Below are 14906 nucleotides of genomic sequence, written 5' to 3'. Positions count from 1 at the left end.
GTTGGCTAGTATTATCACCATGACAAATGCGAACACACAGAAAGAAAATAAATAACTGGAACATCACTCAAACACCGGTGATCCCATCGTGAGTCCCACATATGGGATGGTTAACTGAAAGTCCAATTGAGCTGCAATTAGTCACGAGGAGGATTTTCCTTGGGGTGTGGCCCCAGCAGCAAAGCAATTGTGTCAGCACTAATATCCACTATCCATTTTGTTGTTGGCATATTTTTGATAAAATGGCCGGGCGGGCCTCACCTTGCTTCCAGCTCGTCAAAATCAATCTTCAGCTTGGACAACTTCACCTGCAGACGTTCACGCTCTGTGGCCTCTGAGTCCAGAGCCGCACGGGCTTTCGCCAGATCGGATTCTTTCTTCGTGTCCCTGAGATGACAGATATACACATAAACTGAGAATATGGAAAATTTCGGGCAGTCGGAGAAATCAGCGTGAACAAACAAATACATACAGCCGAGTTAAAAAACACCAGAACAATCACCATGACAATTGCGAACACACAGAAAGAAAATAAATAACTGGAACATCACTCAAACACCGGTGATCCCAACATCACCACAACAAATTCAATGTCGGTCACACCCTGAACGTATTTCTTTTCCTGGGCCGCGATGTGACTTTTGACACAAATACCTACGCCGCCACCACGTTTTGTAGCCAAGTCAGGACAGTTTGTGTAAGAATCACTTCGGTTCCTGCAAAACATCGTGTAGCCTTCCAAGCAAGCACGTCCATCGGCCACTGATCCTTGGAGGTGTGTCTCTGTGAAGCACAAAACATCAGCGAAAAGCAGTTCGTGATGAGACACGATATCTTGCACGTGACAAGACAGCCCTTCGGTGTTATGATGGACGACAACCAGGTGATTTGCCCGATCTACCGACGGCATCACGTGAAGGAGGGGCATGACGCTCTCCAAAGAATCTTCTGCCATCTCAGCAAGAGCAGCAGTGATTTGTGGATTTGCATGAAGCCTTCTCTCATCCATATGCAGAATATGCAGACCACTGAGCGAAGTCACTCTACTCAGAGCTACGTACCCCATGCCGTGTTCGAAAACACCTTTCAGCGAAACTGCAGCCTGTGACGTTGTCATGCCTTGTACCTTGTGGATCGTGCAGGCAAAAGCAAGCTTGATGGGAAACTGTCGGCGCGTCACTCCAGCCTTGTTCAGCTTCTCCTCCAGTCTGTCAATGTACACGGGGTTAGCAGCACGCGCTGTGTTACTCACATGATCGAGTTCCAAGCCAAGTTTCTGGACACGGGCTTCATTTGGATAGTTCACCAATTTGACAACTTTTGCAAACATCCCGTTGCACAGACCTGATTGAACATCAACGTTCCGTGTGATCATAACACGAGCACCCAAGGCAACTTTGATTGAGTCCGGGAGCTCATTCTTAGCGCCTTGCACAGGGGAAGCTTGCCTTGCCATTCTGCCAGTTCCTTTGTCTTTCTTGTAGTCATCCGCGTCAATCTGCACAATGTCCTTATGAAACAGTTCCAGCATCGCAGAGTTATGGCCATCCACCTGTTTATTGGTGGCAAAAACATGCAGAATATGCTTTGGACACATTTCTGGGGAAGTGTACCTCGTGGCAAGGAGAGCTCTGTCCATTTCCGACAGTTCATCTGACTTTTCTTTGACGCGGAGTCGGTTCAGCAGTTCGGCAAAGGCGACATCGTCTTTCTGCCTCATGATGGCGGTGAGCGTGATCTTTTTGAAGTCGTCACGCCAGTGGTCCAGCCGCGTAGGATCGTACACGCACAGAGGTTTGGACTGTCTCACGGGAGGGAGCTGAAAGAAATCTCCAACAGCAAGAACAGACATGCCACCGAAAGGTAAATTAATTCCTTTGATTTGTTTCAACCTGGCATTCACGTAGGCAAAGAGGTCTTTCGACACCATGGAAATCTCATCGATGATGAGTATTTCGGCGATGGACAGCTCGGCTCTGACTTCGTCCAGTTTATTGCCCAGCCCGTGGTACGGGGGTTTGAGACTTCTCGGCAGTTTGAGTAGACAATGCAACGTTGCCCCGGAAATGTTGAACGCCGCCGTGCCAGTGAAAGCTGCGAGAACAACCGTTTGCTTGGAAATGTCGGCCTCCTCAGCCAGTCGTGGTAGTCTCTGCAGTATTTTGGTAGCCTCTGCGTGGATACACTTGATCAGAGCGATTTGCCGGTCCCGGCGCCACCGTTGATGTGGTAGAAGAACTGCTCAATGGGCTTTGAGCTACACACACGTTTTATGCACCAATCTCTGACCTTGTAGAAGACGGACGCTTGCTTTTGGTTCAGGTTACGATACATGTCGCGTAACACTGCGGGATCGATGGCTGCAGCCTCTGTCACGATGGACATTTGCGTTGTTTTGGACCTGACGTTATAGTCCGGGACATTTTCCTCCACGTTGTCGTTCGGTTCATCTCTCGCGTTCATTTCCTCAACGCATTCGAGTCTTTGCAACTCACTCTCGGGAGCCAGGTGGCACCATTCGTTTATGACGAGCCCACTCTCCTCCACCTCTTGGATGGCGTTGTCAATGTCTCGACTGTATTTCTCATACCTTTCTCTGTTCCTTCTGACAATTTGGCACACGCGCTCCACAGAGTCGTTATACGGTAACTGTACACAGGCGTTATCATGAAACAACTGATAGGAAGGACAGCGTTCAGATTTTAATTGGCAATCAGCACGATGAGGCAGGTACAGCTTGAGCAAGGAGCAGTAATAATCCTCCGGATTCTTTTGTTCAGAGTATTTGCAGTATTTGATGACCGCATGTTTTTCTGTTCTTTTCTGGACAAAGCCCATGTCGTTCAGCAGAGGCAAAACATTCTTACCTTTGGCTTGTTTGCCATAAACAATTCTGCACATTGATGCAAAATCAGCCAAGCACATGACTTCAAATTCCTCTGTTTGAGGTCTGGATTTGTATTTTTCCGGCAGGCCAGTCATCCACACTTCATGAGATTCCTGCGTTTTGCCCTCAAGGAGCGAGAGAGGATAACTCATTTTCAGCGCATTGTCACTCGTTTGTACAAATACCACCATGCGGGAGGACTGTTTCATATGCAAGCCGCACGCACGTGCGACGCATTCCTGAGCACTCACTTCTCTTTTCTTGGAGTACGCTTGCATAATTTGCTTCATTTCATCGCTCTCGTTGACATTCGCGCAGCGGGAGTTTTCAATGACCGATTTCAGGTATTGGCTCAGACCGTGTTCAGCCTTGCTGATGTAGCTGCAGATGTATGCGATGCAAGAGTAGGCATTCAGGATGTATTGGATGTCCAGGTTTCCATCCCAGGCAAGAAGCAAATGGCGGTTGTAGTTGTTGACCCAGCAGTCTTTCGGTTCTCGCTTAAGCACGACAGAACTCGACGAGGCCGTCATGCGCAAACAGTTCATGTACTCGTCACCGGTGAGCTTACGTTTAGCCAGTAGCTGAGGCAAAGTCAGGGATGCCGTTTCAGGCTCATTCAGCAGATTTAGCACGGGAACAAGCTTGGCATTCGACGCCAACCGATCGTCATTGCGTTGATCTCGATTGTCGTCGTCGACGGGCGCAGGTCTGACGATCATTGTTTCATCGCACGGTTGTTTGGGGAATCCAAAGCGGGAATTTGCACCTTGGTGTTTGACGCACGATTTGGAGTGACTTTTGCTGTGCATCTGAACCTCTGTGACCTTTTTGTACAATTCCGGTTCCTTCTGCGGGTCCGGCAGCTCGGCCGAGATGTAGCGAGACACAAAATGACAGATGGCTCCATCCGTGGCTTCCTCAAATACAGGGGCACCTCGAACCCATATGAGGCAATGAATGTGAGGACTTCCTCTGTGTTGAAACTCCAGTCGGTAAAAGTAGTCGACGACCTCACCAATCGGTTGCGCCGGAGAGAGGATCAAATCTCTGAACAGAGCTTCCACACGCTTGTCAAACATGCGCATCGTCGTCACAGGATTGCTGCGTAGGATCTCACACTTGGTAGCCCAGTCAAGTTGGGCGAAATTCACTACTTCACCTTGTTGCGCTTTGATGGCGGTGATGACCTCTTCCCAACGCATTTCGGCAGCAGAAAATGTGCAAAAGAACGTGGGTGTGCCCAGCTGCCGGATCATAGCAAAAAGATCTTTGGTGGTTTTCTCCCAATAGGCCGGCGTACCTCTCAGCGGTGTCATGGATCGGACAGCATCTTTGCTGCGCACCAGTTTCTCAACTTCACGTTTGTCCTGAAGCATGGCATTGTTTATCCTTCGACCATCCCTGGTAAAAGGCTTACCTTTGCGCAGCTGTATTGTCATGCTCGACGTTGCCTGGTAAATTTCAGTCACAAACTGGGCAAAGAACAAGTAGTTGGTATCTCGAGCAAAGCGTTCATCCACGCAACACAGACGGGTTTGGAAATATTTGCTTGGTGTGAGTTTTATTGCTCTCTCTTCATCGAGGGTGTTCTGACCAGTGGGAAACTGCACCGGAAAAGCCATGGCCTCAAGCTTGGGAGTCTTGAAAAAACTTACTGGGTTGTTTCTTTCTGCAGGAGCAACACAATTTTCCTGCTCTCCTTGTGTGTGTTTCTAACACCAATTCAGCAGTAAGCCTAACTCCTGCTAAGGTAGACACTGAGTCAGGGTATAGCTTCCAAAGCTCCTTTTTATTGCAGTGTTCTCCCAAAACATGGAGTAAAACTGAAAAGCGATACGGAAAAAATACGACATAAACATTCATACTTACAATAAAGACTCCTCATAAATAATCCGAAAATATGATAGAGCTTTAAAGTATAAATGGAAACTTACAGACGATGATGTCGAAGGCACAAACAGAAACAAGGATGACCATGGATGAACACTTAACTAGCACTAGCTGCACACGACTTGTTGTGATTACGACGAAAATGGCCGACGGCCGACTTCCTGCTAGACATCGCCTTCAAAATAAAAGTCTATCTGTCGAACGCAATATAAACCAATATAATACAGTCAAACTGACAAGTTTCGTGGCAGAACACTCCCCGCCTGGTATCTGACGAGATGCCACACATCGAACTAGAACATCCTACAGTTAAATGTTTCAGTCCTGCCTTTTCAGAAGCAGAACAATCTCTGTAACTGGTCTAAAGAACTTCTTCATGGATCCATCTTTAACAACTCTCATCTCGACCTTGCGAACTCTTCCATCACGTCCAGGAAAGGTCTTAGTCACAAGGGCCATGGGCCAGTCGTTACGACACGTTTTACTGTCCTTCAACATAACGACGTCCCCATCTTCAATGTTAGGTCTCGATTCCTGCCATTTGTGTCGAACTTGCAGAGTGTGCAGGTATTCGCGCTTCCAGCGACTCCAGAATTGATCAGCCAACCTTTGTACCTCGCGCCACTGCTGCTTGAACAAGTCTTTGTCGGTGAACTTCCCAGATGGAGGTAGAATACTTTGTTTGTTAGTAAGGAGCATTGCCGGTGTGAGTATCTGAGGAGCATCTGGATCAGATGAAATAGAAACAAGCGGTCTAGAGTTGATAATGGCTGTCGCCTCTGCCATAAAAGTGCACAGGACTCCATGGGTCAAACTTGAGGAGTGAGTACGCATCAGCATTGAATCCAAAATCCTCCTTGCGACTCCGATCATGCGTTCCCACGCACCACCCATGTGTGAGGAATGAGGTGGATTGAAATGCCATGAACAACCTTGACTGTTAGTGTATGTTTGGACCTCTGATTCCTTCAGAACCTTCTCAAACTCCAGCTCTTTACAAGCACCAATGAAGTTGGTTCTACGGTCTGAGTGTAGCTGTTGAGAAGGGCCACGGATTGCAAAGAACCTTCTCAGGGAGTTGATGAAGGAGGAAGTATCCATGGACTCAATCACCTCTATATGGACGGCGCGGGTACTCAAGCATGTGAACAGAACAGCCCATCGTTTACTTTGAGCTAAGCCTCCTCTTGTGCGCCTTGCTGTCACAAACCAGGGACCGAAGACATCCACACCAGTGTATGTAAAGGGAGGTGAAGTGCTCAACCGTTCTTGGGGAAGGTCCGACATTTTCTGCCTCTCTCTTCTTCCACGAAGTTTAAGACAGGTGACACATCCATGTAAAATACTGCTTATGCGTCTCTTACCACCAATCAACCAAATGCCAGCGGCTCGTACAGCGCCCTCTGTGAAACTTCGGCCTTGGTGTTCAACTCGTTCGTGATGATGTCTTATGAGCAATGTGGACACATGATGTTTACCTGGCAGAATGATTGGATGTTTTTCAGGGTCGCTGAGATCTGCCAGCTTCAGTCTCCCTCCAATCCTCAACAAGCCATCTGGGGCTATAACAGGATTTAGTTTTGACAATGAACTTTTCTTGTTAACGTCTTGCCCCTTGGAGAGGGAGTCGTATTCTTCAGAAAAGCAGGCTCTTTGTACAGCACGAAGGATGACTTCAGATGATTTTGACAACTCATCGACACTGTGAGGCTTTGAACACTGGTGCCATCCAGAACATACAGTGACATCCTGGTCTGTTGACTTAAAAGAACGAGTTACATGGAGAAGAGTTGCTCTTTGCAAGGACTTCCAAGATGAGAATCTTTCAAATCTCTTTGGATCGAAGCGCTTGTCTCTTTGGCCCGTCACGCAACTTGTTACTTGTGGTCGGATCTCCACATCTGAGTCTGGATCGATGATTTCAAATGACTGTTGATGCTCAGTGGCTGCTTGTGGTTTGTATAGAAAGGCTGGACCTGTGAACCAGTTGGTTTGTGTGAGGATGGAAGCTTGAACCGATCTGGAGGCATGGTCAGCTGGGTTGTGTTCCGTAGGCACGTACCGCCATTGCTTTGGGTCTGTGGATTGCCGGATCCTTTGAACTCTGTTGTGGACATACACATAGAAACGTTTTGACTGATTATGTATATATCCCAGCACCACTTTACTGTCACAATAAAAGGTGACTGCGTCAAGTGGAAGATCAATCTCTTGAACGATGAGTTCAGCCATTTCTACAGCTAGCACTGCCGCACAAAGTTCCAGTCTGGGAATGGTGGGTTCGCTGGGAGGAGAAAGTTTGGCTTTTCCTAAGATGAAGCCCACGTGGATCTGGCCATCCTCGTTAGTTGTTCTGAGGTATGCGACAGCACCAATAGCCTTTGTAGAGGCATCAGAGAAGATGCAGATCTCCTTTTGCTTTGCCTTGGAAGGAGAAGTGGTGGTATAAGCACGAGGAATGTGAAGATGTTGCAATTCCTGAAGAGAATCTCTCCATGTTTCCCACACTTTAAGTTTTTCTTGGGGAAGAAGAACGTCCCATTCAGTTCCTTCAAGAGTAAGCTCTCTCAATAGTGACTTTCCTTGAATGGTCACAGGAGCAACAAAGCCAAGCGGGTCGAAAAGACTGTTTATTGTAGAAAGAATCCCACGACGTGTGAATGGCTTGTCATTGACTGACACTTGGAAGGTGAAAGTGTCTATTTTGATTTCCCAGCTCAAACCAAGACTTCTTTGGGTGGGCGCCGTTTCTGTTCCGAGATAGAGATCTTTAATGTCTTTAGCATGGTCCCCTGCTGGAAATGCTGTCAGGACTCTAACACTGTTAGACGTGATCTTGTGGAGTCTCAGGTTTGACTCCGACAGAGAAGCTTGAGTCTTTTGCAGCAGAGCAATTGCTTCCTCTTCGGTGGGTGTTGAGACCAGGCCATCGTCGACATAAAAATCTCGCTCCACAAAGTGTCTGGTGTCTGACCCGTATTGCTGTTCTCCCTGCTGGGCTGCTCTTCTGAGACAGTAGGTGGCCACGGCTGGGGAAGGGCTATTGCCAAATACATGTACCCTCATCCGGTATTCGACAATGTCTTTGCTGGGGTCGTTCTCTCGGAACCAGAGGAAGCGCAAGTAATCTCGGTGGTCCTCTCTTACGACAAAACAATGGAACATCTGTTCGATGTCTGCCATAACAGCTATTTTCTCCCTCCTGAAGCGAATGAGAACTCCAATGAGACTGTTATTCAGGTCTGGCCCGGTGAGCAGGACATTGTTGAGTGAGAGGCCATTGGATTGTGCACTAGAATCAAACACAACTCTGATTTGTCCAGGTTTTCTGGGATGGTAGACTCCGAACATTGGTAAGTACCAACATTCTCTTCCCTTTTGTAGCGGAGGGGCTGGTTCAGCATGGTTGTTGTCAAAGATGTTTTGCATAAAGGTGACAAACTGTTCTTTCATCTTTGGCTTCCGTTCCAGAGTGCGTTTCAGAGATGAAAGGCGGGTCATAGCTTGCTCTCGGTTGTTTGATAAGGGAGGTCTGGGTGTCTTGAAAGGGAGAGGTGCCACCCAGCTGTTACACTCATCTTGGAAAACTTGATCATTCATTATTTTGATGAACTGTTCATCTTCGATGGAGAAGGCTCGCTTGTCGTCATTGTCAGTCCTTGCAAAAACTGTAAGGCCAAGCGAGTCATCTGGTGAACTGTGAGAAAGACCATTGACGAAACTGGGACTGGTCGCTTGCTTGAGATTGATGTGGCTCGTGCATGGCCTGAACAGCGAAGGTCTTCCATCTTCTAGTACATTTGTTTTGTAGCTGTGAATGATAGGCTTGTGGACTTTTCCCAAACACACGTCACCCACCAGCACCCATCCAAGATCAAGTCTTTGCGCAAAAGGAGTATCTCCAGGACCATTAATCTGCTGCCTCACTTTATGAATGCGAAGAATGTCCCTACCCAGCAGAAGAAGGATCTGGGCATTGTCGTCCAAGGCTGGGATTTCGCTGGCAATACTTTTTAGATGGGGGTGGTGGAGAGCAGCCTCTGGAGTTGGTATTTCGTCACGATTGTCTGGTAAATCGTCACATTCTGTGAGTTCTGGCAGCGACAAGTTAACGCCACCATTAACTGCTTCGATATGGTAGCCGGTTGCTTTCCTGCCAGAGACTGTGGCTAAGCCAGCACATGTTTTGAGGGTGTAAGGGTATGCGTCTGTCTCGATTTTGAAGATGTCAAAAAACTGTGACCGAGCTAGAGATCTGTTGCTCTGGTCATCGAGCATGGCATACATTTTTTTGGCTTTCTCTGGTTGATTGTCTGGATATACTTTAACGAGGCAGATCTTTGAGCACGACTTTGCTTTGAGATGATCCCCGCACACTTTGGTGCACAGAGAACTTACGACTGGAGTTCTCGTGGTTTCCTCCAACTCTGACTCCCCGCCATCGTTCTTCGGGGAATTTGAGACTCTAGCTGCCCATGGTGGTGGACCAGGGTGAAGAGCCGTTATATGATTTTCACTGTCACACTCGTCACATTTCAGGCGTGCTTTGCAATCACGAGCTGGGTGGGAGGATGATGAGCAACATTTGAAACAAATGCCTTGTTCCTTTAAGTATGCTTTTCTGTCTGCAAGAGTTTTTAGCCTGAAGCCCCGACATTTCTTTAAAGGGTGAGGCCTTTTATGGATTGGACATTGCTTCGACACGTCCTCTTCGGAAGCTGTTTCATCTTGTGTAACATCAGTAGAAACTTTTGTCTTGTGCACTGAAACCACTGTTCTAGGAGCTTTATGTTTCGGCATTGCTCTTTCAAATGTTAGGTTGTTTCCAGAAAGGGTAAAGCTGGGATCATTCCTTGTTTTAGCTTGGTAGCAGATAAAAGAGGTGAAGTAAGAAAAAGGCGGGTAACTGACCTTGTGATCTTGCTTGTACATTGATCCCTGAGAAAGCCATCTCTCTTGCAGGTTGAATGGCAATTTTTCCACGATTGGTTTTATGCCACGAGCAGTGTCCAAGAATGCCAAGCCTGACAGGTATCCATCTTCTTTTGCTGACAATAACTCTTTTAACAGGTCTCCAAGTTCCCTTAATTTTTGGCTGTCCTTATTCGAGATTCTAGGAAAGTTGTCGAGCTTTGCGAAAAGCGCATTTTCAATGACTTCTGGAGCGCCAAAACATTCATCAAGTCTTTCCCAAGCTGTTCGTAGAGCTGCATTTGGGTTGCCAATGTTAACTGCTCTCAGACGTCTCACGTGTTCAGATGATTCTTTTCCAAGCCATTTTGAAAGCAGATCCAACTGTTCACTAGCTGTCAGATCCAAATCTTTGATCGTGTTGAAGAAGGAGGACTTCCATGCTCTGTACGATTCAGGACGATCATCGAAGTTTGATAGGCCCGTGCAAACAAGTTCTTTGCGTGCCAGGTACTTTGCCATGTCCAACATAACTGAAGACTCTGGACTGGTTCGGTACATGTGAGATGTGTCAGAGTACTTTGGGAAAGTTAGCTTGGATGTGGGATTGGTGTTGTAAGTGTCTTTCTCTCTTTTGACTTGGAAATTCTCTTGGGTGTGCGGTTGGACTGATGATTTGGATTCATGTATTGCCTGAGAACTCTGAAGTGATGTTGGTCTCTGTTGAAGTTGAGGTGGGGCTGGCCAAGAATCTTTCATAATATATTCTTCTTCTTTGTGAACATATGGTGTTGGCGCGTTAAGGTGAGGCTCAATAGATCGCTCTGCGGTCTCTGAGAAGACTACAGGTTCAGGGAGCTTGTCAAAACGTGTAGTTTGGTCACGAACATATTCGCTTACGCGTTCTTGTGTGTCTTGCTCCACGACAGGGAAGCTCCTTTTGCTACGGAGCTCCTCTTCCTCAATCTCCGCTGCTGCCTCTAAAGCTTCTGCCTGGGCATTAGCAGCTGCAGCTTCTCTTTCCAACTGCAAGGCATCGAGGCTGGCTTCTAGTCTTGCTTTGTTCACCTTGATACTGATTTCACGCTCTGCAAATGCTGCACGTGCACGAGCAGCCTCTGCTTTGGCTCTTGCCTTTGCAGCAGCAGCGCTGACTGATGATTTGGTTGAGCTAGAGCTTTTACGACTGACCGACGATCCACTTTGAGATGACTTGAAGCCTTTTATTGTAGTATTTTTCTTCTGATCGTTGTCCATGTTCATGTAGTCTGCTGCTGTGTATTGTGTTGCCAGCTGCGTATCGTCTTTTTACTTTCCTGCTCTCCTTGTGTGTGTTTCTAACACCAATTCAGCAGTAAGCCTAACTCCTGCTAAGGTAGACACTGAGTCAGGGTATAGCTTCCAAAGCTCCTTTTTATTGCAGTGTTCTCCCAAAACATGGAGTAAAACTGAAAAGCGATACGGAAAAAATACGACATAAACATTCATACTTACAATAAAGACTCCTCATAAATAATACGAAAATATGATAGAGCTTTAAAGTATAAATGGAAACTTACAGACGATGATGTCGAAGGCACAAACAGAAACAAGGATGACCATGGATGAACACTTAACTAGCACTAGCTGCACACGGCTTGTTGTGATTACGACGAAAATGGCCGACGGCCGACTTCCTGCTAGACATCGCCTTCAAAATAAAAGTCTATCTGTCGAACGCAATATAAACCAATATAATACAGTCAAACTGACAAGTTTCGGGGCAGAACAACAATAAATGCCCTCTGTAAAACTCATAATCTCCTCTGCCACATCATTGGGTTGGAGACATGATTCAAGTATCACTCCACCATTTGGTTGATCACCGTCTTCCGAATTTTCTTGTTGCTGTTTGTTACCACTGTTGTCATGTTGAGAGTCACTGTTCATCCCACACAGAGCATCACTTTCAAATCTGTACATCTCCTCCAGAGCTTCCTCATTGTACTCACTGTCGCTCATTTGCGCTTCATCGGAGCTGCTCTCATCGTCAGTGAGGGTTGGGTCGCAAAGGTCCGCATCGTCGCGAATGGTTATGTCTCTGTACTGTGGATGGACTTGTTTCAGTTTCATCAGAGCGCTCATTAGCTTAGACCAAGTGACAGTTTGAAAAAACTGATGGCCTTTGTAGCAAAGCCGTCTCTTCAGTTTCACTCTCAACATCTGTGACTTACTTCTTAGTCTGGGCAAGACATTGACCGTCTCTTGTACTTCCGATGGCACGCACACCACATTTCCACGAATGGCTCGTTGTTGACCTTTGGGAAGAGGTACAATTTTGGCAAATGATATGCATTTGGAAATGAGGTGTCTCTCCAGTATGTTCAATCCACACAGTTCCTTTGGAATATCAGAGAGTGTGAGATTGTTCGCAACAGCAAGTGCAGGCATTTTACCATCTTTGAGGTGACTATAGCAAGTGTGACATATCCACTCCAGTTTTCTTTCAGCTGGTACGCTGCACGAGGCCTGACATTCATCATCACAGATATGGACAAATTGTCCCGTGAGACAACTTGCAACAACATGTCTGTTTTTCTTATAAAATCTACGTTGACAAGCGCGTACTTGGTTCGGAAACAATGCTCTGTGGCAAACAGTGCAGACAAATGTGGGGCCATTCTTAATTTGGGCTTTGAATACCTCAACAGCTTTCATGAGCACACAGTCATTTCGCTCCCTACATAGTCGGTTTATGACTTAGTATTTTTTCAAAAGCGTACTTACTCTGCGCATTGTTTTGGTCTTCAGTGAATCAGATTTTTTTGCCATTATGCGCCTCATGATTTCCTGATGTTTTAATCGGAATTCAGGGTTGTTTAAATAACGGCGTGTCATGTAAGAGCGCTGCCTGTTTCGAAACCCAACATCGTCACGGTAACGTTCTGTGATGTAAGCGCGTCGTCTCATCGTAAAACACTCATCTGTCCTATAACGACGTGAGAAACGGGAAAGGTTTTTCTTCTTAAACTCATGATCCGTCTGACAACGTTGTGTAAAATAGGACTTTTGTTTGGCACAAAAACGCTTGTCCTGTTGATAACGGGTTCTAATATAACCCAATTTCCTTTGTCTTACCTCTGCAATTTGACTGTACTGTTCCCTCTCTTTAGAGTTTTTCATCATTCTCTTTAGTTCCTGTTTTTTACGTCTCACTTCCAATTTTTCTTTTAACTTTTCTTGTGCTTTTATTTGTCGTAGGAACTTTTCTCTACGAGATTTTGGAATTTTTGTCACATTTGCCAGCTGTTTACCTGTAGTGAAAACCACTCCACTGTCGTTATCGGTAAATTCTTGGTGGTGACGTTCACCTGAACACCGTCTAGTGTCGCTCGTCTCAACACATGAGACAATCTCAGCAACAGGTCTGCTTGCGGCAACACGGATTTGCGTCATCCACTGCTTCTGTGTCAGCGTTTTCTCTCGTGTGTCTGTCTGTGCATTAAAACTGAGAGATGAATAGAATTCAAGTCGACGTTGCAATGTGATCAACTGCAATTTTCAAAACCGCAAAGGCTGCAATTTGAAAAAGAAAATGTGCGTATATTTATTTATTGAATGACTACCATTTCAGTCAAACTGTTTTCTAAGTTGTATTTGAGGTAGTGCCCTTTTTTTGTATTGAAGTTAATGTATCGCTTGTGTTTGGTAAATATGTAGAAAGAGAACCTTAAAAAAAATGGCAGATTAAGTCAAAAACAACAATGACATATGTATCGTTGGCTGTTTTTGCTTCGTTTCAGTTTACTTTGGGGTTGAAGAAGGATGACGTGCACCTGCATCAACAACCTCCACCCGAAGACCACGACGAGTTGGCCACCTGAAAGTCAATTTGGTCTGAGATATTTATTTGTTATTGTTACGACATTGTCTTGAAGTCTGTTCCATGTTTTTGTCAATAAATGTCTGACAGTAAAGCCCATAAGTGGCCTTACGATATTTCAGTTTTGCAAATATATATATATATATATATATACGATGTCTTTGAATCTCAGAAAAAGAGATTTCTGTAGTTCAATCTAATAAGTGAAATTCTCAAAAGACACCTGCCAAAGTGTTATAAATCAAGCAGTTCAATTCACAAGTAAACAAATAGTTTTATTCATGTTTTAAAAATACATTCCGTTTAAAAAATAAATATAATTATCATGCCTTCAAGTATAAAAACAATAATATGTAATAAATATCTTCTTTAAATAATTAATACGACTGTTTGCAATAAATAAGGTCTTAGATTCACAATGGCTTTTTTGAATGAGCAATAAATAGGTTATCTACAGAATAAAAAATTTAAAAAACTCAGTGCGTCATGCAAAAACAAATACATCATCAATCCGTCAGTGGGTTACGACACGTCAGTGCAGATCCAACAACTTAATTCACTTCATGTTTTGCCCAACATTTCCGACGGGCTTCAGTGGCGGACGTGACTACCGCAATAAACTAAACATGGCGAAGACCTTGGCATGTTTTCCCCTTCGCCGTTCTTTGCGCCTCAGCGCCCTCTTGCCGTCAACAATGAAGATGTAGAGCTTCCGCAGGATGTTGTGCGCCGTCATCTTTCTGTGGAAAGCATCGGGGTGGTACAGTGACCTCAATAGGCTCTCTTCCTCATTGCTACTCAGGCCTGTGACCTCTTCTGTTTTTTTCATCTGCCGGACAAGAGTAAGCAACACAATGTCAAAATAGGTATTATAGTAACAGCAAAATTCATTTCCTATCCCTAAATTGTCACACTGGCCAACCTTTTGCTTGATATTGTAGAGCAGGAGTTCAGAGTAGTGTTTGGCCTCAGACAGAATTTTACTGCCGGGATATTCCTTCTCCACGTGCTTGAGAAGAATTATGTAAGTGGACAGACCTTGGGCCAGCCTGTGCAGGCAAGCCTCCTGGAAAAAAGAATATTTAGGTCAGTTAAAAAACAAATATCTATTCAACCTACGCATAAAAGTCAAGCCGATGCTAGCAAACAATTATGGAAAGTGTCAGTGTCTGTATTTTCTCCCACCTCTGGTGGTTTTCCATTTCTGGTTCTTACCTTGCTAAAGTTGGAGCTGGGGCAGTTTGCTGGAAACTGAGGTGCTTTGTAGTGCTCCAGTAAATGAAAGTTGACATTGTTTTGGTGCATACAGCAGAATGCAATTACACAGAATGAAAAAAGACGAATTTAATCATT

The 14906-nt window shown here is 45.4% G+C and overlaps 1 protein-coding gene across 3 annotated transcripts; it reads right to left on the bottom strand.

Annotated features, from left to right (window-relative positions):
• Positions 1 to 1672: 1672 nt before the first annotated feature.
• On the bottom strand, positions 1673 to 11451 carry LOC133148310 (uncharacterized). 3 transcript variants are annotated; one of them, XM_061271402.1, is made up of 3 exons: positions 11251 to 11451; positions 9692 to 11139; positions 1673 to 1830 (listed from the first exon to the last, which is right to left on the bottom strand). In XM_061271402.1, exons 2-3 carry the CDS (start codon positions 10952 to 10954, stop codon positions 1807 to 1809), a joined length of 1287 nt encoding a protein of 428 aa, XP_061127386.1. In that variant the 5' UTR covers positions 10955 to 11139; positions 11251 to 11451; the 3' UTR covers positions 1673 to 1806. The 3 variants fall into 3 exon arrangements, with proteins under 3 accessions (XP_061127386.1, XP_061127385.1, XP_061127388.1); XM_061271401.1 differs by lacking the exon at positions 1673 to 1830 and adding an exon at positions 4263 to 4713 and having other exon boundaries at positions 4825 to 11139; XM_061271404.1 differs by lacking the exons at positions 1673 to 1830; positions 9692 to 11139 and adding exons at positions 4263 to 4713; positions 4825 to 6884.
• Between the last annotated feature and the right edge of the window lie 3455 nt (positions 11452 to 14906).

The sequence above is a fragment of the Syngnathus typhle genome, unplaced genomic scaffold (assembly GCF_033458585.1).
Source record: "Syngnathus typhle isolate RoL2023-S1 ecotype Sweden unplaced genomic scaffold, RoL_Styp_1.0 HiC_scaffold_51, whole genome shotgun sequence".
Taxonomy (NCBI): Eukaryota; Metazoa; Chordata; class Actinopteri; order Syngnathiformes; family Syngnathidae; genus Syngnathus; species Syngnathus typhle.
This window is presented reverse-complemented; position numbering and strand designations above follow the sequence as displayed.